The 21838-nt window shown below is 59.7% G+C and overlaps 1 protein-coding gene across 1 annotated transcript; it reads left to right on the top strand.

Moving 5' to 3' along the window:
• Positions 1-2065: 2065 nt before the first annotated feature.
• Positions 2066-20399, top strand: MMP15 (matrix metallopeptidase 15). Its single transcript, XM_075536707.1, has 10 exons — positions 2066-2209; positions 11392-11540; positions 12143-12271; positions 14592-14899; positions 15189-15350; positions 16078-16286; positions 16518-16656; positions 17442-17592; positions 17947-18062; positions 18919-20399. The coding sequence occupies exons 1-10, from the start codon at positions 2066-2068 to the stop codon at positions 19359-19361; spliced, it is 1950 nt and encodes a 649-aa protein (XP_075392822.1). The 3' UTR covers positions 19362-20399.
• Positions 20400-21838: the final 1439 nt, after the last annotated feature.

A 21838-nucleotide genomic window follows, 5' to 3' on the forward strand; every position in this document is an offset into this window, starting at 1 on the left:
GCTTACCCCAGTCAAGGGCTCAACAAAAGTGCCTGGGAGTGGACAAGACCCTGGCTCCAAGCGGAGAAGGCGGGAGGGCCCAGACTGGGGTGGAAGGAAGATGGGTCATCTTGGGAGCTGGTTGGTGGACAGCTCAGAGGGCATGCATCTCAGTCTGGCCATTCCCCCTCAGACATAGAGTAGGTCAGCCCTGAGAAACGTAGATGGCACACGGGCCTCAGGTTCACCCTGGCACCCAGGAGGATTTGCCCCAGGAGAGGAACTGGCTACTGAGGGAAAACAATGACTAGTCTGACCATGATGAGCTTCTAAGACTGCTGTTGACTTTCCTGAGTTCCTCTCCTCACCGAGTGTCCTCAAAACCCAGGCCATGCAACAAATAAAATTAAACCCAGCCCATGCAATAAGTAAATAAAAACTCAGTTCATGCAAATAAATAAATAGAAACCCAGCCCGTGGGAGAACTGCAAAAACTTCGTGGGGAACAATGGAAATAAAAGATACTGAGGTGGGGTTTTTTTTGTGGGGGAGGACCTCTTTGAAGCCCCCTTCATACTACAAAAGCATGCAAGACGTCAACTCAATAGAGAAACTTGCCCATTTCTGACAACCACTGCATATTTCCCAAAGTACATTTCAAAATACCAGAATCTCCACCGTGCGCCAGGCAATATGCACGCCCCTGGTTCTTTTCTCAAGGCCTCTCAGGTCTGAGAAAAACGCCCTGATTTCCGGAGGAGGCGTGGCCGGTTGTGAAAACCGCCGGCAGGTAGGAAAAACTGCCTCTTCCGGCCCCGCCCACCTCCTCCTCTGGGGCTAGCCACCTGGATCCTTCTACCTGGCCCTACCTCTGGACCCCGGGGTCGGCCTCTTGCCACCGTAGCAACCTGCTTCTCAAATCATTCCCACGTTAGAATTACATCTAGCACACTACGCATTGTGTGCCCGCCCGCTCAGGCACCTACTGGGTGCTAGGCCTGAGCCGCAAGTCGTGCCTACCTACCGTCACCGCAGCCCTCCGTCCCCCATCCGATAACCACAGGAAGGCTTAGAAAGGTGAAGGAAGTTGCCTGTGTCCACACTGCAAGTGGCGAACACGAGTGCCCCCCGCACGCTGGCGGCTTGCGCTTAGGGGCCATCAAGCCCCTGGCTTTGCGTCTGAAAAGTCAGCGAAGGCCCAAAGACACTCAAAGGAAGTCTCAAGCCATCCATTTCTATTTATTTCTGAACAAGACACGTGGGTCTTCCCAACGCGCCCTCCCTCCCCCAACACTCCCGCAGCCTCAGTAGCCCTGGACCAGATAGGAGAAGGGATCTTCACTCCTCCCAGCAAGGAGACCTGCCCTGCCTCTCCGATCACCATCCCTCCACGGGGGGTCTGATGGCCGCTACCCCAAGAAACTAGGTTGGCGGAACGGAGGGGAGGGCTTCCACTTAGTAGCACCTGCTACTAAGCAGCCTCCGGCTGCGGGATCGCCCCAGGCCCCGGGGCACCACCCCGGACCCCGCCCCGCAGGGCCTCGCCTGGCCCTTTAAAGAGCGACTTGCGGAGGGCTGGGAGCGCTTGGAGCCCAGCTGAACTCGCAGGGGACGTCGGCCGCCCCCTCCCACACTGGCGCGCTCGCTCCGCTTTACACTGCGCTGGCGGCGACTCCGGCCTGGTCGGCGCTGTGGCCACCGGAGCCCCCGGCAGGAGGCGCGCCGAGAAGGCACGGACAGAGGGAACCAGGCGAGGAGGGCGGGGGGCGCCGCGGAACCAGGAGGCCGAAGAGCTGAGCCAGACAAAGGCTGCGGAGTTGCGCTTGCTCTCGGGAGCCGGACCCCCGCCTCTGGTCGCCAAGACTGCAGGACCCGGCGGCGGGCAGCTCCGCGGGTCCGTTCCGCGCTCGCACACCTCCCTGCCCGTTTCTTCCCGGACTTGGGAATTTGCCCAAGGGGCCTAAGCGACGGCGGCGGCTGGGGCTGGGAGCGCGAGGTCCGCCGCGCGCTCGCCTGCCCGCAGGGTTTGCAGCAAGTTTCTGAACCCTGCGGGGGCCCCCAGCGTGCAGGGCCCGGCGTCTAGAGCATGGGCAGAGACGGGCGGCCGAGCTGGGCGGACAGCCCCCACGGTGGCCGGGAGGCGGCGGCCCAGCCACTGCTGATTCTGCTGGTGCTTCTGGGCTGCCTGGGCCGCGGCACACTGGCGGAGGGCACCGAAGTCAATGCCGAGGTAAGGACCGCCGCCTGGCCCCTTGACTGCAGGCTGGGATGCAGTGGGGCGTGTGTGCCTGCAGCCTGGGGCATGGAGGTGGCCGGAGATGAGCCCACTTGTCCGATGGCGGGGGGCAGGGGGTGCGGAGAAGGAAAGGGGACCAGGCCACCTGTCCCTCTCAGGCTGGACCTTTTGCGACGCACCCCTTTCCAAGCCATGGAGGGCACAGAACTTGAGCCAGCGTTCTGTTCCTACAGCTGTGTCCTGGGCACTGACCCAGCCCAAGCAGAGAGAGTAGTTCCCACCACCCCTAGTCCTTGCTGCCCCTCCTTCCTATTTCCCCTGGCAACTGACTGCCAGCGTGCTGTGACAATCCTTACAAGTGGGGTGTGTGTGTGTGTGTGTGTGTGTGTGTGTGTGTGTGTGTGTGCGCGCACGCGCGGTGTGGGGGGTGTCCACACCGGCAGAGCAGGATACCCACACACACAACATAGGCGTCCCTGGTCTAGGTGGCCAGATGGGCGGTGGGAGTGTGTGTACAGCTGAGGGTCGGGGAAGCTTTGGCTGCTTTCTTGAGCTTTTGTGAGGGGGCTGCAGCACAGGGGACAGGGGGGAATCCAAAGGAGAGAAGCTACTCCCAAAGTACTTCCTCCGACCCAGTGTCCCTACTCAAAGCCCAAGTTGGACAGGCCACATTCCTCTCCCCCTTGAAGTCCCCATAGGACCCTTCTCTGTATCTGGCCCTCAGGTGACAAGGTGGGACTTCCTGGTGCAGAGCTGGGTCTGGTCAACGCAACACCCCTGCCCCAGAGGGGCCCATCAGCTCCCTCTTGCCCAGCAGGGATAGTGAGGGCACCTGCTCCTTCACCTCAGAGCAAAAGCAGTGCCCATTCTCCCCGACTTCCAAGAACCAGCTCTCTGCTCTGGAGAGGTTGGATTGAAGGAGGGTCTGAGCCACGCCCTTGAGCCTCCTCTGCAGGAGGGCTACGGCAGGCCACCAGGCACTCCTGCCTCTGCCAACCCAGGGCCTGCCTGGAGCTTCTGCCTCTTGGGCTACCCGCCTGGGTGCTTTTTCTATTTGCAGCCCAACGGGGCTCCCTTCCATCCCCCAGCGGGTTCTCCACCTCCACAGCAGCTTGGAGGAATTTTTCCCACTAGAAGCCTCCAGGTCCCGCCCTACTTTAATAAAAGCCTGAAAGAAGAGCAGGGAATCCCTCAGGGCTGTGTTCTCTTCCCAGACAATTCCTCACCTACCCGGCTTTCAGCATGCTCTAGGCCAGGCCTTGCCTGTGGCCAGCTGGGATCCCAGCTCTGGCCTGGGGGCTGCTGCTGGCAAGGAACTATGAGTGGCAGAGTGGGTTACCAGCTGCTGATTACAAGGTCCCAAGTTCAAACACACCAGACATTGCAAAGGAGAAAGATAAAGTTTTCGGTTCCTGTGAAGGTTTACAGCTTCAGAAAGGGCATTTCTACTCCATCCTGGAGGAGTCCTACGCGGCAGAATCAGCTAAACAGCAGGGAGGTTTTTGGGGTTTGTTTCTTGTTAACTGCCCACGGGGATTCCCACTCAGCCCAGGCCCCAGGTGCTGGGCAGAAAGAGCCCTGTGGGCCCACCTGCTATACTCTGGAGCAGAGTACCAAGGATTCAAGTGACCCCTGAGGACTTGGTGAGCTACTTAGGGTGGGCTCTCCGAACCCATAGCCAACAGGTCGGTTCCAACCTGCTTTCCAGGAGAGAGCAGATTGGCCCGACGGGATGGGAAAACTGTCCATCTGAACAGGAACAGGTAGTCATTCTCCCCCCAGGAGAAGCTGCTGGGTTCATCCCAGGCACCTTTTGGTTAACAGCTGAGCATGAGCCTCGGCACCTCCAGGGCTCCTGCATAGCTACAGACAGGAGCAATTTCGAACCATCCACTGGAGTTGAGTGGCCATGCATTATGAATTGGCACCTTAGCGCCTAGGAGTCGGGGGAGTGGGGGCGGGAGGGAGCACACTGGCACCTGGGCTGGGTGGTGGGTGATGGGGAAGCTTCGTGTGCTCTTATTTGCTTCTGCCCCTCCCAGCTAGCCCCCATCTAGACTCTCCTCTCATGGCAGCCTGGACCTCTGGGGCCGAGAGTCCTGGTAGCGTAGGAATGTGGCCCAGAGCTAGTGGAACTAGCCAGGGACTCCCACAGCATCCAATCCCCTCCTAAGGAAAAACTCAAGTTGGGTTGGGGCTGGGGCTGGAAGAAACTCTTAAAGGTTGGAAGCCAGGGAAGGTGGGCATTTGCCGGGTAGGCTGCCCCAGCCCTTTGAAGCCTGACAGCCCAGCTGTCAGGGGCTGAGGGGGAACTGTCCTAGTTCCATGTGCAAGGAGCAACCTCAGGGACTCTGGGAAGGGCTCTGGGGGGTCACCTGACAATTCCAAGCATGGTGGGACCCTCCATGAGCAGCCGGGCAAGTGAGCCAAGGCACCCCCTCCCCCACTACTACCCCCCTCCCCTGCCCCTCCCAGGTAGAAACCACAGTGGGCTCATCCAGGTAAGGGCATATTAGCAGGAGGGATCAACCCCCTGGAGAAGGACAAGCTTGGTAGTGGAACAGCCACAGGAAGACACTCAAAGGACGTGGATGGTCACAGTGGCCACAGCAGTGGCTTCATGCATAGCAACACCAGTGAGGATGGCGCAGGACCAGGCGGTGCTGCACCATGGCCTCTTGCTGTAACAAAGAATAGGGGCAAGGAGCCAGAAGACACCTGCAGCCCACCAGGTTTGAACCTGGAAAAGGCTGTGGAAGCTACACCTGAGCCACTTGGCCCTGTACCATTCGTTCCTTGCCAGGTCAGGTACCCCATTCTGAGCTCAGGGAAAAGGGCCCAGCATCCAAGATAGGTCTGCAGAAGTAAAGTCTCCATCTCCCAATTTAGAACCCCCAGCCCCACCCCCACCCCTCCCAAATCGAGGAAAGCAGGTCTAATCTCTCCTGCAGAGCCCCGGATCCTGCTTGAGGTACCACCTGGAACACCTACCTACCCTCTTCCAGTGTCCATCTTTCTCTTTCTGGCCACAACCCCAGGAATGCCTAGAGGGGAACCAGCCCCTCTAAGACCTTAGCACAGATTCTGCAGCCCCAGGGCAGAGCATCTGAAAGTGGAGCAACTCGGCCTGGATCTTAGTCCGAGCCTGGGAGTGGCGGGACATGAGCCGGAAGACCCCAGCTCGCCGACAAGATAGACTGGCCAAGGCCAGGGGGCCTGCCCGGCCACTCTTGGGGATGCCCCAAGCTGTGCTGACTCTCCCGGGGTCACACTCCAGCCCCATGTACAGTGCACACCTTCATGGTGCTTAGGAGGCACTTGGCAAATGCTACTGGGCAAGTCACTGGCTGCGCCTGTTTACCTCGCCTGTCGCTTCTGTTTCCTGGTGTGTGCTGAGATGAAGAACGCTGGTGACGCAGTGGTTATGCTTTCGGCTGCCATCCACAAGGTCAGCGGTTGGAAACCACCAGCTGCTCCTGGAGAGAAAGATGGGTGCGCCTTTCTCCTCCTGCCCAGAGTGACAGTCGCAGAAACTCACAGGGCCAGGTCTGCCCTGTCCTAGAGGGGCTTGTGAGTCGGCATGGACTCCATGGCAGTGAATTTGGTTTTTTGTTCTCACCGGTGAGACACTTTGTCACCAGGGACTCAGCTGTGGGGAGCACAGATCAGGGGCCCTGGCACCCAGGCCTGGCCTAGCCTTCCTGCAGTTTATTCCTGGTCACCAACCCTGTCAAGGAGGTGCTATTGTTACCCCATTTTTTGTTACCCCATTTTACAGAAGAGGAAACGGACCTACAGGGGAGAGAAATCGACCCAGAACAACAGAGCTGGGTTGGAACCCAGATCTGCCTGCCTTGGAACTCAGGAGCCCAACCCCCAACGCTGGGCCAGAGGCTGCAGCTCAGAGACCAGGTTGCAGCTCTGTGGAAGTTCCCGCTGGCAGTAGCCTGCTGGGCATGGGCCAGGTAGAGAGGAGGGGGCAGAGGTGGAGCTAGAATTGCCCTTAGCCCAGTCCCAGAGACTTCTCCAGACCCTCCGCCCCACCTGCCCATCCAGCCACCCAGGTTCTGCTCTGAGGGCACACCCACCTAGCAGTAACACCTGTAATGGGTTTCCAGGTGAGGCCCCAAGGCTGGCAAATGAAGGGCTCCCTTGCCCCGCCTGCCCCGCCCATCCACTGACCAGAGGATTTTCAGGGTTGAGACTTGCAGGGGTGGGACCTGAGGGTCAAGTAGAGAGGAGGCTGGAGGCCGAAACTGGCCTTCCTGCTTCCTGGGCTAGGTGCCTGTCTCCCACGCCTACCAGCCATCCCCACCTCCCAGAAGTCCCTTCCCCCACCTGCAGCTCTGTAAATAAAGCTGGTGGCTGGAGGGTGGGGCCTCCTCCTCCCCAGGAATGGGGCACGGGCACAGACTTAATACCCAAGGAGCAGGTCCCCGGCAGTGACTCACCCTCGCCTGGCTCAGCTGCCCCGCCTTCACTGGAGGCGGGCAGGGATCATTTTGGTCTGAGCTTGACCCCCATCTTTGACTGCATGTGGACATGCGGTTAGGAGCAGGGCCAGGTGTCTCTGGGGACGAGCGTGGGAGGCCCAAAGCACCCATCTCTGGTCTCTGAAGGGAGCGTGCTGCAGCTGCCCGGGTCCTTGCCCAGCCATGGCACACGGAGGCCCTTCCAGCTCGAGGCTCAGGGACCCCGCCACCTGCTCAGGGACCCCAGGCTGGTAGGTGGGCTCCGATGCCCTGCATGGGGTGGCCAGTGGGACTGGCGCCCTGTACAGCTGGGTGGGCAGTGCTGAGCCCTGGAGGTCTTGGCCTGCTCCCATAAGCCGTCAGCCAGGACATAAGGAGAACTGAGCTCACAGCAGCTGGGAAAGGCCTGGGTTTGGCCCCTGGCTGGCCGTCTTGACAGGGCTCCTTTTGTGTCTGGCTGGCAGCCCTGCCCCGGGCCATGGGGGGAGCTAGGCAGGCACAAGCAAAGCAGAGTGTCCTTATCACAGAGCAGAGTCTGATAGGGCGGGGATGGGGGGGTTGCCGTGTCAACCTAGATGAGCCCAGAGCAGCTGCCTGTGGTGGCCCTGGCGAGGCTGGCCTCTTCTGGCTCCGGGCACCGCAGCTGTATACACCCCATCGATCCGGCGGCGGCTCCTCCTCAGGAGCCGGCTCCCTCTGGGCCAGCCTTGGCGGCACTGACTCAGCCTGTAGCCCTGGGAGACCCAGCTGAACATGCTGGGTGTGGGCAGCATCTGGAGACCCAGCCCAGAATCCCCAGCGCCCTGCAGAAAGAGCCTCAACCCCCTCAGCGCTGCCAATCCTCTGCCCCGGGCTCCCCCAAAGTCAGGGGTGGGGGGTGCACCACCTTCTGAACTTTGCTCCCTATAAAACAAGGATAGGAATGCGTTGCCATTGTAGGCAAGATTGTGAGCATGGACCGACCCCAGGTGGTGGAGCACTGGTTAAAGCACTGTTCCGGTAACCACAGGCCAGTGGTTCAAACTCACCAGCCGGCGGGCCTGTGAGACCCTGGCGGGGCAGCTCGCCTCTCTCCCATGGGCTCGCAAGGAGAGGGAGGCCGCTCCATGGTCTGGAGCTTCACGGTGGCCCAGCGCTTCACTGCTAGCGGAAAGGTTTCCAGTTTGAACCTCCCAGGCTTCTTCGAGAGAAAGACGTGGCATTCTGCGCCCTTAAGATTTTGGCCTTAGAAGCAAACGCTGTAGAGCAGTTCTTCAGCCCCTTGGCTGCTTTTCTTGGGGGAAGGGGAGGACGGGGATCCCGCAGAGACTAGCTGAGGCTCAGTTTCTCCATCTATGAGAATAAAGATCACATCTACTTATGTAGCAGACCTGAGTCCCTGTGTCCATGCCTGGGGCCACTCGCCAGAAACATCCTGGAGAAATATTCCCAAGGGGTTGCATCTGAAACGCTAGAACAGCCAAGACCCAGGGAGCCGGGAGGGGCAGGGTCTCCAGTAGCCCCTACCCACCCTGGGTTGCAGGTGGGAGGAGCCTCCTCTGAGCCCCCTCTCCTTCCAGACCTTCGTCCCCACTCGAGGAGCAAACCAAGTGCTGGTTCAAATCTTCCCCATCCCTGCCCCTCACTGACCTCAGAGCCTGTTTCCCCACCAGAGTTGCAGTTCCACAAGCGTGGCTTATCCCACCTGTGTCAGGGACAGCCCTTCCTTTGAAGCAGCAGGAACTGGGACACAGACCCTCCCCCTGGGACTGGGAGCTGCACCCCTCTTAGCCTCGTCGTAGGCCTGGCACCTGCACCATGCACTTGTGTACCCCACCCGGCACCGGGCCTGTGCCACACTGTGGTAGGGTCAAGGACGCATCTTCCTGGACACTGGGGAATGGAAAGACCTGAGCGGGGGCAGGGAGGCTGCCACCATCAGAGCAGATTGCCTGCTGCTTGGCCCTCGGCCACCCTGAACGGGGCTGGCCAGTCAGGCCGCCTCCAGCAGCCTCGCTCTGTCACGTGAAGGCCTGGCTGGCTGGTGGATGCCAAGGCCGTTTGTGCTCCCCCTCCCTCTCCCCCCACCCCATCCACCTGGCACAGTCTCTGGCTCTACTCCCCCACTGACTGTGGCTGTGAAGCTTAGTTACCAGGAGGCAGAGGAGGGTTCAAAGCTTGGCTGAGGCTGACAAGGAAGATCTCTGTGTCCTGGACCTGGGGGGAGGGGGAGAGTCAGCACATGAAGGAGGGCCTATAGGCCCTGAGCTGCTAACCCGCCCCAGTCTGCCCAGTCCAAGAGCTTTCTACTGCAGACAGCCCAGCTCCCCTCCCCAGGGCCCCTGCCTGAGCTGCATCCTCCCCTCCCCCTCCCAGTAGCTCTGCAGACACAGCTAATCAGCCCCTTGGTGGCCTATGATTGCGCTCCCAGGATATTTTTACCTTATGCAAATAGGGGATGTAGATGTGCCCTCTTCTGTCAGCAGCCAGCGCCCCTCACCTCTCCCCATGCTGGCCACATGGCATCTGTAGGAATACCATTTCCATTAAGGGTGACAGACCTCCCAGCCCCCATATCTCAGGGGGAGGGAAGCAGCTTCCCTTCTTAGGCATATTCCCAGTGCCTGGAGGAGCTAAAGGAAGGAGGCCTGGGCCAGAGAGGTTAGGAAGGTGGGTGAGAAGGCCAGGAGCCCAGGCCCATCCCTGCGGCTGTCCTGAGACAGCCTCATCTCTGTGCACCTGCCTCTCCAACCTCAAACCATTAAAAATGCCTCAATTGAGCACCTTCCCTGTCCAAACCTTGTGCAAATGGCCTGTACTCGATACCTAACCTAAAGGTCAGTCATTGGATCCCTCTCCACAGTGCTGTGGAAGAAATCCTGGTGGCCTTCTCTGTAAAGGCTACAGCCCAGGCAACGCCACAGAGCATGCTCAGTGGCTGTGAGCTGCAGTAAACCCGATGACCACGGGGATGGGCTTCCTGTGCGGCCAAGTGGCAGGCCACTGTGCTGTTCCCCCATGTCATCCTGAGACAGCAGGGCATGTCGGAACACAGTCCCAGCAGTCCACCGGGTGCTGGGTGGGCACACAGTCACACCTCAGGAATGGCTGGTCTGAGCCTTGTCCCCAGCCAGCCCTGGCTGTGTCGGAGCAGGTGCATGTCTCAGTCAGTGATGTGCAGGCCTCGTGGCTCTGCCGAGGTTGACAGTTGTGACTAGGCACCGGGCTCTAAGCTGGCAGCTTGTCCGCCCTGCCCTCCTGGGATCGGCAGCCGGGGACCGGGCCGTGTGCCAGGCTGCCTCTCGGATGGCACTGACGAAGCAGGTACTGGGACATTGGATGTGACGTTAGGGGCAGACAGACATGAGGCCGTGGCCAGCCAATCCAAGCAGCCACCGTGACACCCTAGCATCCTGCCTTGTAGACCCTTGCTGTGCAGCCCTTGTAATCCAGAGCGCCTCCATGAAAGCCCCCAGGGACCCCAGGGTCAGCAAGGAAAGGGCAGAAGGCCCCTCTTGCATGTGGCCAAGATCCACATCAGCTCCTGGTCTCTGCTTATCAGCCTCTGGCAACAGAGTGTTCTCACCACAGTTTCACCTGGCTCATTAGGGCCCTGAGGGGATTTCCTCTGCCCCCCCTCTACTGGGACTCCAACAGTCTCCTGATGTGAATACACACAGAGATTGTAAATCCTTGAAGGTCCAGGTACCTCAGCATGGCCCCAGCAATAGCAGCCGGCGTGGTGCCAGACAGTGAGTGCTCAGAAAGCTTTGCTAGGCTGGGTGGATGGGCCCACAGGGTTGGTGGGCGTTTGGATGGGTAGGTAGATAGAGGACTTCGTGCTTAGATGGGTTTGTGGGTAGACGGGTGGGTGGGTGGATGGACAGGTTGGGATGAGGTGGGCAGATGAGTTGGTAGATGGAAGGGGGGTAAAGTAGGTGAGCAGGTAGGTGAACAAGTGGGATGGTGGATGGACAGGTGGGTGAATGATGACTGTGTGGATAGATGAATGGGTGGAATGGAGGGTGGGGTGGTGGATGGTGAGCTCAGACTGATTCAGGCAGCCCCGCTCAGCCAGAGAGGGTGCCAGGGACATGAGGCCTGGACAGGGTAAGAAATCCTCTCCCCGAATAGACAAAGCAGCAAAACCCTGTGCCGTTGACCCCCGCTCCTGGTGGCCCGGAGTAGAACCGCTTCGGGGGGTTTTCTTGGCCGTGATGGTCCTAGGCTGCCATAATCATAGCGCCAGCCCTTTGTCTGCAGCACACGGGTGAGTTTGAATGGCCAGCCGTCAGGTCAGCTGCACTTGAGGTTTGCACCACTCAGCTGTGACAAGTGATAGATAAGCTTAGGGAACTAGGAGGGAGGGCTAGACCCCGTGAACAGGGTCAAGGAAGGCCTCTCAGATAAGGTGGAAGCAGAGACCTGAACACCATGGGGGCCTGGGTCTGACTGATAAATGCAAAGACCCCGCCAGAGGCAAGGGTGTGCCTGGCGGGCTGGGAGCGGCTGATGCAGACCCTGTCGCACCTGTTAGAATGGGCTTGTAGGCACCGACTGAGCAGCTCTGACTTGGAAGGTCCTTTGACATGGCCCTTATTGCAAGAACTGCCTGGCAGGGAATGCCCTCGGGAGGCTCCCCCCAGCCTTTAGGGCTACATCAGGGTGACGGTGAGGCAGGCCCTGCCGAGGATGCTGAGCTGCGTGCGGCTTCTCCCATTGCAGAACTGGCTGCGGTTCTACGGTTACCTGCCGCAGCCCAGCCGCCACATGTCCACCATGCGCTCCGCCCAGATCCTGGCCTCCGCCCTCGCTGAGATGCAGCGCTTCTATGGGATCCCGGTCACCGGGGTGCTGGATGAAGAGACCAAGATGTGAGTCCCGCCCCCGGGCCCCTCCCAGGCCCTGCAGCCACCTGCCCTGAGCTTGGCATGTGGAAGAAAATCCCGAGATGGGCGTGGCCTGGATCACAGTGGGGCCTCTGTGCAGGACTCACGGGTTGGCAGTGGCTCCCTGCAGCATGAGGGGAAAGCCGTGTCCAGCTGAGGCTGGAAAGAGTACAGGGTTCACCTAGTGGGGTCTGTCATGGGGTGACAGTGGGGTGGGGTGGCACACGTGTCCCAAATCTAAACAGGTGAAGGGACCCCTCTCATCCTCCATAAGAGTGCACAGAGCACAATGTATCCAGGGCTGCAGCCTTGGGCATCGTCCCCCATGCTGGGCAAGAGGGCCCCCCTTTTACTCGGCCACTGCTGCTGCTCCTCTGCCATGCTGCACCCACTTTACAGATGAGGAAGCGGAAATTTAGAGAGTTTACACACACACACACACACACACCCCAAAGGTGGGGCAGCTTCGAGCTGCGAGGCAGGATGACATGGGAAGTAGAAGGTGGACTGCCTGGAGGAGGCAGAGCCAGTAGGGGCAGGGATGGCGGGTGGAGGCACTCCGCTCACACCTTGTGTCTGTGCGCCAGGTGGATGAAGCGGCCCCGCTGTGGGGTGCCTGACCAGTTTGGGGTACGTGTAAAAGCCAACCTGCGGCGGCGGCGGAAGCGTTACGCCCTCACCGGGAGGAAGTGGAACACCTATCACCTGACTTTCAGGTAGGGGGCCAACTGCCCAGGGAGGGGCCATCCCAGAGTCTTTGCCCCCCCACCTTCGGGGCTGAGGCCCCAGCTCCCAGCTGTGTTGTCTGAGGGCTTTTCTTTCCCAGCAGCGCTCCCACAAGGGCCCCACACACCCCCAGTCTCCCTTATGAGGTCAGGATCTAGCAGCTGCCTCTCAGTGTCCCCTACTCCAGGCAGGTTAAGGTTCCGTGCTCTCTAACCTTGAGGTGAGGCTTTGGGGGTTGGGTCATTTTGTAATGTAAGGCATAGGGCAGGTCCTCTCCCCACACTTAGTCCAGCTGTGTGCTGAGCAAATACTCTGAGAAGGCGCACCCGAGGAGGGGGAGTGGGGGAGTGTGGCACCAGACGTGGAGGAAGGCTCTTTCATAACCCGAGATGTGCAGAGGGTACAGACTCGCTTGCTGAAAGCGAAGAGGGCCTTCGATGAAGTTCAAAGATGCCAACTCTGTCTGGATTATACTTCTCGGAAGTCGGCACAGCTGGGCCAATTCAGCATGATAAACGGAGGAGAGCTTGACATCGACGATTTCATTTAGGATCCGCAGTCAACGCTCATGGAAGCGGCTGCCAAGGAATCCAAAGATGTAAGAACAAAGGCGTCACTTTGACAACTGGGGAGCCCGCCGCCCGGGTCACTTCAGTCACCTCACGTGCATGTGAAAACCGGATGAGGAATCAGGCAGACCGGGGAGGACAGGTGTGTGTGAATGACGGTGCTGGGGAAGAGGACTGAATGTGCCACGGACTGCCAAAGAACAAACAAACCTGCCTGAGAAGCAGTGCGGAGCATTCCTTAGGAGCCAGGATGGTGAGACTTCATACTTCAGACGTGCTATCAGGAGGAACCTGTCCCTGGAAAAGGTCATGGTGCTCGGTCAAGTCTCCAAAACCTCACTGCCATCCAGTCTATTCTGAATCACGGCGACCCCTCGGACAGGACAGAACTGAGCTTGTGCGTTTCTGAGGCTGTCAATCTTCACGGGAGCAGAAAGCCTTGTCTTCCTCCCAGAGAATGGCTGCTGGGTCCAAACCGCTGACCATGTGGTGAGCAGCCCAGTGCATAACCACTGTGCCACCAGGGTTCATTTGGTAACATAGAATGTCAGCCCAAAAGGCCGATCCTCAACGAGACGGATTGACGACATGGCCACCACAGTGGGCTCCGTCATGGTCATGGTCAGGTGATGCAGGACAGGGAGTGCTTCCTGCCGGTCCTGACAGGGACTCACGGGCTTCTAAGAGCAGCTGCATGGCGTAGCTGGTACGGCTGCCTTTGTGCTGTGACCGGAGGCAGCCGCCAGCGTGCAGAGCAGAAAACTGCTCCATGCCGCTGCTTCCAGGCTGTGAACTTGGGCGGCAGATCACTAGACCCTTCTGTGGCCGAGCTCAAACTGCCCACAGTGTGTGTAAGCCATGGAGGGCCACAGCACCAAGAGGAGGAGCACACGTTCCTGAGGGGGGCATGTGAGGGATCAGTCGGTGCCGGCCAGACCAGAGCTGAACACAGAGAGTTTCCAATGGCTGTGAAAATGAGATCACCTAGCCCTTCTTCTGAGCAGCCCTGAACTACCAACCTCCTGGTTAGCAGCTGGCTGCTTAACTGTTGGAGCCTGCAGGTGGCCTGGTGACATGGGCAACACCCGTCATTATCACCCCTTAGTGACTTGTATGTGATATTGAGAGAACTGGCATGGCAACCCAGTTCTGGACCATGTCACTGAATAAAGTTGTACTGTGGCAAATGATGACACTGGGGGTAGGTGGTGGACCGCTAACCACAAGGTCGGCAGTTCAAATCCACCAGCTGCTTCAAGGAACAAAGATGAGACAGTCTCAGGTAGAGATCCTATCTATAGGTAGGATCTCTGTGGGTAAGAATTGATTCGAGGGTAGCGTTTTTTGTTTGTTTTGTTTTTGCGGGGTGGGGTGGGAGGTGATAGGTGGCAGATGTGTTTATTTTCATTTATGTTACGTGTTAGATGTTCAGTTAAAAAGAAAAAGTAAGGAAAATAAATAAATAATTTTTTTTTTTAAGTAAGGAAAGGTTTAGAAAGTGAAATGTGTAGGGCTGAGGTTTGGGAAACTCAGGCCAAGAAGTCCTGAGTATGGGGCCCTGAAGTCTGACAGGTTGAGTTCAAGTCCTGTTCTCACATTGTCCGGATGACCTTGAGTTGGAGCTTGTCTCTCTGATCTCTAGAAGGGCAGGGAGGGAGATGGGAGCCCTGGAAGAAGCCAGTGGTGTCGAACTCAGGGAGCAGAGCCTGGCACGCTCACTCTCCTCCCCATCCACCCGCAGCATCCAGAACTACACGGAGAAGGTGGGCTGGCACCACTCCATGGAGGCCGTGCGCAGGGCCTTCCGCGTGTGGGAGCAGGTCACGCCGCTGGTCTTCCAGGAGGTGCCCTACGAGGACATCCGGCTGCGGCGGCAGAAGGAGGCCGACATCATGATACTCTTCGCCTCGGGCTTCCACGGCGACAGCTCGCCCTTTGACGGCATGGGTGGCTTTCTGGCCCACGCCTACTTCCCCGGCCCTGGCATGGGCGGTGACACCCATTTTGATGCGGATGAGCCCTGGACCATCTCCAACACTGACGTGCACAGTGAGAACAGCTGTCCAGGGGGTGGCTGCAGGGGGGCAGCCCTGGGGCAGGAAGGGGAGAGCTTAGCTGGCCCCCGTCTCTGGAGCAGGGAGCTTGTCCCGGGTCCTTCTGGCACCGTCTGCAAGGAGTAGTAGGAAAGGGACAGGGTCATTATACTCCTTTCTCACCCCGGGGGTGCCTTGTGGCCAAGGTCAAGGGAACTCAGCCACTTCCAAGATGCAAGGAAGGCTCTCTGGCGGGGCTGCCCTGGACGGACCGGTGCTGACCCTGCCACTTTCGGCCACCATAGAAAACAACCTCTTCCTGGTGGCGGTACATGAGCTGGGCCACGCGCTGGGGCTGGAGCACTCCAACGACCCCCTGGCCATCATGGCGCCTTTCTACCAGTGGATGGACACGGACAACTTCCGGCTGCCTGAGGACGACCTCCAGGGTATCCAGCAGCTCTATGGTGAGTGGTGGGCCCAGCACACTGCTCCCAGCCAGCCCCCAATCCTGCCCTGTGGATGAGACCCAGGCCCAGGCTGGCCCACGTCACCCAGTAGGTGTGTGACACAGTAGGTAGTGAGGTTGGAAATCAAGCCCGAGCCAGCCCCAGGGCCTGGCCCTCCCCATGGCTCCAGGGTGGGCCTTTGGTCTCCCTGACCAAGCATGACTCAGGGTCCCTTGGACCCTGCCTTCTCAGTGCCCCACAAGCCTGCCCCTGCCACAGCCAAGTGCTGATGCTTCCTCCTTTCCAAGTGGCTCCAAGACAGGTGCACCCATCTCGGCCCCACCCAAGAACACTTCTAGGGAAGAGGCAGCCCAGATCCTGCTGGCACCTCCTCACAGGGGGGCAGAGCTGGCACACGGCAGAGTGCCACATTTTGTGCCCTTGGAGCATTCTGCTTCCTGGAGCCCCCTGAGAGGAAGGTCCCCAAGGGGAGGGAGAGGCAGCCTTGGGTGCAGAGGTCCAGGTCCAGGCCCAGGGTGGGGCGGGGCGAAGGGAGGAGCTGGATGGAGGAGGGCTAGGGTCCTTCTGAGGAAGATAGTAGGGGAGACTGTCTGTGTGGACTGATAGGGCCTCCCTCCTGGGATAGTTCAGGCGCTCCAGGCTGGTGGTCCCCTGGGCCCAAGGTTCTAAGCAGGACCTGGTTGGATTCTAGGGCTGCCCCCTCACCTCCTGCTTTTACCTGCAGGCACTCCGGATGGTCGGCCACAGCCCACCCGACCCCTCCCGACACCGCAGAGGCCAGGTCAGCCAGACCACCGGCCTCCAAGACCCCCGCAGCCGGCTCCCCCAGCCCAGCCCCGAGCCACCGAGCGGCCCCACCAGTACGGCCCTGACATCTGTGATGGGGACTTTGACACCGTGGCCATGCTGCGTGGGGAGATGTTTGTGTTCAAGGTCTGACCCTGACCCTACCCCTGCCTCCCCTGCCCGATTTGCCCATGGATCAGGCAGGAGACCACCCACTATCCTCCAAATGCCTTGCCCCACCTGAGAGCATGAGGGGCTGGCCCCAGGTCTCATAGCAAGCCCCCCTGCCCTTGGCACCTCAGTGGCCTCCCCTGGGCCCGCCCTGACCCAGGCAGGGGTAGAGGCCGGGGCTCTTGCTCACACGAAGCCACCCTGCAGGGCCTCTGGTTCTGGCGGGTCCGGCATAACCGCGTCCTAGACAACTACCCCATGCCCATCGGCCACTTCTGGCGCGGCCTGCCCGGGGACATCAGCGCTGCCTATGAGCGCCACGACGGGCGTTTTGTCTTCTTCAAAGGTGAGCTGGGGCAGCATTCCTGGCCTGACCTCTGGCCCAGCCTGCTGGCTCCTGGTCTCATGTGGTGGGCTCACACTGGGTAGTGAGGGGGACTGGGCAGAAGACAGTCTGGGCGACCACCTAGCACCCTGGAGCCAGAAGCTGCTCTGATGGAGCAAGTGTCTATCCCTGCCCTGGGCTCTACGCCAACTCTGGGCTCTGTCTCCTTTCCCTCCTTCTTTGTCACATGACCTCCTGTTCTGCCTCATCCTGGCTGTCTCCTACAGCCCCTTGCTCAGCAAGGTGGGTATTCTGAGCCTTCCCTGGGACAGAGAGAGACCTCAGCACCCCCTACCAGCCGCCGTCCCTCCAGGTGTCTCCCTGGAGAAGTCCACGAGGGCAGTCCCTGGGACCTTGCCGCTGTGTCCCCAGCCTTGCTGACCTGCGCCGGGTCAAGGCAAGCACTCCCCGAAGACAGGGCTGGACCCACACTGAACGTGCCTGGGGCTCAGCCAGGGCTCCCTGGCCTCTCTGCAGAGGGCTGCGAGCAGGTGTGAACAGGTGTCTGGCATGCCTGTGGGTGAGCGAGTCGCAGGAGTCTGATGCCTGTTTGTGTGAGACACGATTTGATCCGAAAGTCACCTGGAGTGTGTGGATGTCACTAGCATCGGGCCGTGTGTATGTGGTCAGGAGGGCAGTGGACGTGAATGGCTCTGTGGGCCCCCATACATTCCCTGTGTCCCCTCCTTACCCAGACCCTTGAGTCCCTGACCCATCTTCACACTGCCTCCGGCCTCTCTCCACAGGGGACCGCTACTGGCTCTTCCGAGAAGCGAACCTGGAGCCCGGCTACCCACAGCCACTAACTAGCTACGGTGTGGGCATCCCCTACAACCGTATCGACACAGCCATCTGGTGGGAGCCCACAGGCCACACCTTCTTTTTCCAAGAGGACAGGTGAGCAGTATCCTCCCCCCACCCCCACCCCATAAAGGGACCAAGCCCTCAGCGGGTCCCAGAAAGAACCCGGTCTTCCATAGAAAATGGGTACCAGCCCATGCCAAGTTCTTAGGTCCACAACTAAGAAACAAACTCACTGCCATTGAGCCGATGCTCACTCATAGCAACCCTGTAGCACTAGGTCTGCAGGTTTCCGAGATGGGAACTCTACGAGAGTAGAAAACCTCCTATTTCTTCTGCAGAGTGGCTGGTGGTTTTGAACTGCTGACCTTGCAGTTTTCAGCCCAGTGCATAACCACTGCGCCACCAGGGCTCGGTTCCTAGGTCCACAGCTGCGTGCTTTTGCTGCAGGTACTGGCGCTTCAACGAGGAGACGCAACACGTAGATCCTGGCTACCCCAAGCCCATCAGTGTCTGGCAAGGGGTCCCTGTGAACCCCAAGGGGGCCTTCCTGAGCAGCGACGCAGGTATGGGACCCCTGCACACCCACTCACAAGAGGACAAGCAAGGCTTGCCCAAGGTCACCTTCATTGCATGGACTTCAAGGGCAGGCACATGTGTGACAGGTTCTGGGCTAGGCAGGTCTGAAGCTTGGCCTCTCCTGACCCTCTGGACATGGTCATGGTACCCCCTTGCCAATGAACAAACTGAGCCAAAGAGCATGAGGAACTTGCCCTTGACCCCCACAGCTACTTGGAAGGCATGAAGCTCAGAGTCCAGCCCAGGGTAACCCTAGGGGCAGATTAGAGAGCCCTATGGGCTAACCTGGCTCTGAGAGGGGCAGAAAAGGCTTCCAGGGTGGCCCAGAGAGCGACAGGCAGCTGTGGCCCCACTGCGTTTCCCCAGACTCGGGGTGCCCTACTTGTTTCCAGGGATCTGCTTCATCTCATGGGCTCTGTTAGTAGGTCCCTTCAGCCGCTCCAAACCCACATACCCAGCACAGACCACCCCCCTCCTGGATTCCCACGGGCCCTCCCCAGTGCCGGAACATGTCACTGAGGCCACTCCAGTTGCACTGAGAGATGTTTGTGTGGCTCTGACCAAGGCACTGGCCTCTCTGGTGTCAGTAAAGCCACGCCCAGGATGGAATGCTGACTGGGCTCTAGGCTACCCACTGCCCATCTGGGCCAAGGAGCCTGGATTTCTAGTTGTGGCCGTGATCTGGGGCTCAGCCAGACACTTCTAAATGAGGGAGTGGCGGGTTTCTAGATGCTCAGCTGCAGGTGAGCGTGTGTTCATTGCGGCTCTCTGGCACATTCTGGTGCACTGGGAGTGCTTCTGTCTGACCCCGCCCCTCTCCTGTCCACCTCCCCGCCCCTGCAGCCCACACCTACTTCTACAAAGGCACCAAATACTGGAAGTTCGACAATGAGCGCCTGCGAATGGATCCCGGGTACCCCAAGTCCATCCTGCGGGACTTCATGGGCTGTCAGGAGCCCGTGGTGGAGCCGGGATCCCGATGGCCGGATGTAGCCCGCCCGCCCTTCAACCCCAATGAGGGTGCAGAGCCTGGGGTGGGTGGTGACGGTGGGGAAGCAGGACCCGGCCCTGACGGCGGCGAGGCGGGGCCCGACAAGGACGAGGAAAGCCGCGTGGTGGTGCAGATGGATGACATGGAGCGGACGGTGAACTTGGTGATGGTGCTGGTGCCATTGCTGCTACTACTCGGCATCCTGGGTCTGGCCTACGCGCTGGTGCACCTGCAGCGCAAGGGGGCCCCGCGCATGCTCCTCTACTGCAAGCGCTCCCTGCAGGAGTGGGTCTGAGCACCCGCACACATGCTCTCTTGGTGCTAGGGCCCCGGCAGGGCAGAGCCTGCAGTTGGAGGTAGCTCAATCAGGCCACCCAGCAAGAGCCTCAATGTCTCCTTCCGCCCCTGGGTGGGGCCTCTGGATGGCTACACAGCCCCTCGCCAACCCTGACACTACTTTTTTTTTTTTTTTGCACATTAATTGAGCATACTTTACTGAACAGGGGTGGTCCCTTCAGGCAGAACATTTGGAGTTGGATAGGCAATGTGGCCCCGAAGGTGGGGGCCCCTAACCCGAGTTTGGAGGGACGGAAAGCCCCAGTGGGGAGAGTGGGTTCGTACTGGTGAGGGCCCCGGGGAAGGCGACGGAAGCCAGGGCTGGCCCAGTTGTTCCGCAGACTGCCATTCTTCCTGCCTTAGAAGGAGCTTTTCTCGGGGGACAAGTGTGAGGGGAACTGATGGGTGGTGGTCGCTGAGCCCTCCAGCCCACCTCGACAGCCCCACAACCCAGGGGCCTTGTGCCTATGAAACCACCCCGCCCAGCCCTGCCCGCTGAGGGGCCAGCTCCCAGGGACCCCATTGGGCCACACCTCTGTTCCTCTCTGGAAAAGGGGCCCTGGGCTTGCCCTACCAAGGACCAAAGGGGGTCTGCTAAGGCCCCTCCCTCAAGAGGTGGCACCTGGTCCCACCAGGCTGGGCTTCGGGCTCCTCATGGACTTCTCTGAGCTCTGCCTCACCTGGACCCCTTCCTGAGATTCGCACCCACAACCGTGCTTAGGGGTCCCAGCTCCATCAGCATCCGTCTCCAGCTGCTTGTGTCCCCAGCCCCTTAGGGTAGAAGGATGGATATTACAAATACCCACAGCCCACCAAACACTAAAGATTCCTCCCCAGGGGACTGGGAAGGGATAGCTGGGGGGAGTGGGAGGGTCAGCAGTCCTTCCCCCCAGTTTGGGATGGGGTCATGGCCAGGGAGACCCAGCCCAGAGCCCTGAGCCCTGAAGGCTGATGCCCATCCTCTTCCTTCCCTTAATCAGCAGGAGGCCCAAGCTGTTGTGGGAAACGGTACTGTATAAGCGGATCAGCCCCCAGCATGCAGCCAGTGTGCCTGAGGCCCCTAGGGGTGGGGTGTCCCGTGTTTCCCCTTGGGGCAGCTGCTTCAGGGGCTGGCTCCAGAATGGGAGAGCCAGCCCAGGGGTGGTGGGGAGTCCGTGGATATTTCTGTAAATAATCTGCACTGATTAAATTGACAGCCGGCAGCAAGTGTGTCCTTCTTTGGGAGAACCTGGGCTGTGGGTGCAGAGGGTGGAGCCCAAACTGGGGCTAGGGGCCTGCCCCCTATGCTGAAGGCTCTGGGAGTCTTGTTCTGGGGCGGCAGGGTGCCTTCCCAGGGGCCTTTAGAAGTCAGGCCCCTGAGGAGCAGAGCCAGGGAGATAGGTGAGGGTAGCGACTCTCAGCTGACCAGAGGGGGAAGAAACAAAACCCAGGGTCACCCAGCCAGGGTTAGAAGGAGGAATGTTGGTTTGCTGTCAATGGAAAGAGCACCCCTACAGTAGGGGTGGGGGGTGGGAGAGAACCCAGCCAGGTCACCCAACCTCCCCACTGGCCCAGACTGGTTCTGGGCAGCCTGAAGACCCGTCCTGGACTGGATCCCAGAGCAGAGCATAAAAGGGAGGTGGGCACCGTGCCACCTTGGATTTCGAGAGTCCCCTTCACTGTGTACTCTTCTCAGTGGGTGCGAGGGCACCCAAGACTTGAAGCAGCAGACAGCCCTGCCACAGGCCTTGGCAGGAGACTAAGGTGCCCCTCAGAGCTGGGCAGTTAGCTTTGGATCCACGTCTACTCTTGCCCATCTGTTTGGTGCTGGCTGGACCCGCAGAATTCAGTGGGACAGTCAGAATGCAGGCCTGGCCCAACACCAGCCTCAGAGAGGGTCTCTCTCAGGCTGTTCCCGACCCGCCCCCGCCCCCGCCCCCACAGCTGTCCGCCCCTTCCAATCTCTTGGTCCCACCCCTTCCTCTCTCTCTGTTGGCAACTGGCCGAGGAGGGTAGGATGTACCAATGGCCTCTCAGAGAGGAAAGAGCTATGAGATTCTCACACCTGGCAGCACCCCCTGTGGGTGCCAGGTGCTGCCATCTTGTCCGTTGTCCTGTTGGAGAACCCCAGCCCCTGCCCCCAGGCAGCCTCCTGCCTGAATCCTGGGCTGGACTGGAGCTCCCCTAGGCAGGTAGAGGGCAGTGGGGAATATCCATGATGGAGGAGAGCCTCTCTCCGTGAGCTCTTCTTCAGCGGACACTCCCACCCTCCAAATGTTCATCTCAGGAAACCTGGGGGCCAAAGCCACCATGCGGGTCTCTGAGGATGCCTGTCTCACTCAGAGACTGTGGACACATCACTGGCTCTGCTGAAAGGGACCCCCGAGTAGGGTGGACAGGGCAGCTTGGCCTACCTCCCCCACCCACAAAGAGCCCAGCAGACCCCAGCTGTAGTAG

The sequence above is a fragment of the Tenrec ecaudatus genome, chromosome 18 (genome assembly GCF_050624435.1).
Source record: "Tenrec ecaudatus isolate mTenEca1 chromosome 18, mTenEca1.hap1, whole genome shotgun sequence".
Lineage (NCBI taxonomy): Eukaryota > Metazoa > Chordata > Mammalia > Afrosoricida > Tenrecidae > Tenrec > Tenrec ecaudatus.

Bases quoted from the DNA above. Each gene is read 5' to 3' on its own strand.
- MMP15 (XM_075536707.1), top strand. From the start codon at position 2,066: ATGGGCAGAGACGGGCGGCCGAGCTGGGCGGACAGCCCCCACGGTGGC. The intron at 15,351-16,077 runs GTGAGTGGTGGG...TTTTACCTGCAG, and splicing joins GGGTATCCAGCAGCTCTATG to GCACTCCGGATGGTCGGCCA. The intron at 16,287-16,517 runs GTCTGACCCTGA...GCCACCCTGCAG, and splicing joins GGGAGATGTTTGTGTTCAAG to GGCCTCTGGTTCTGGCGGGT.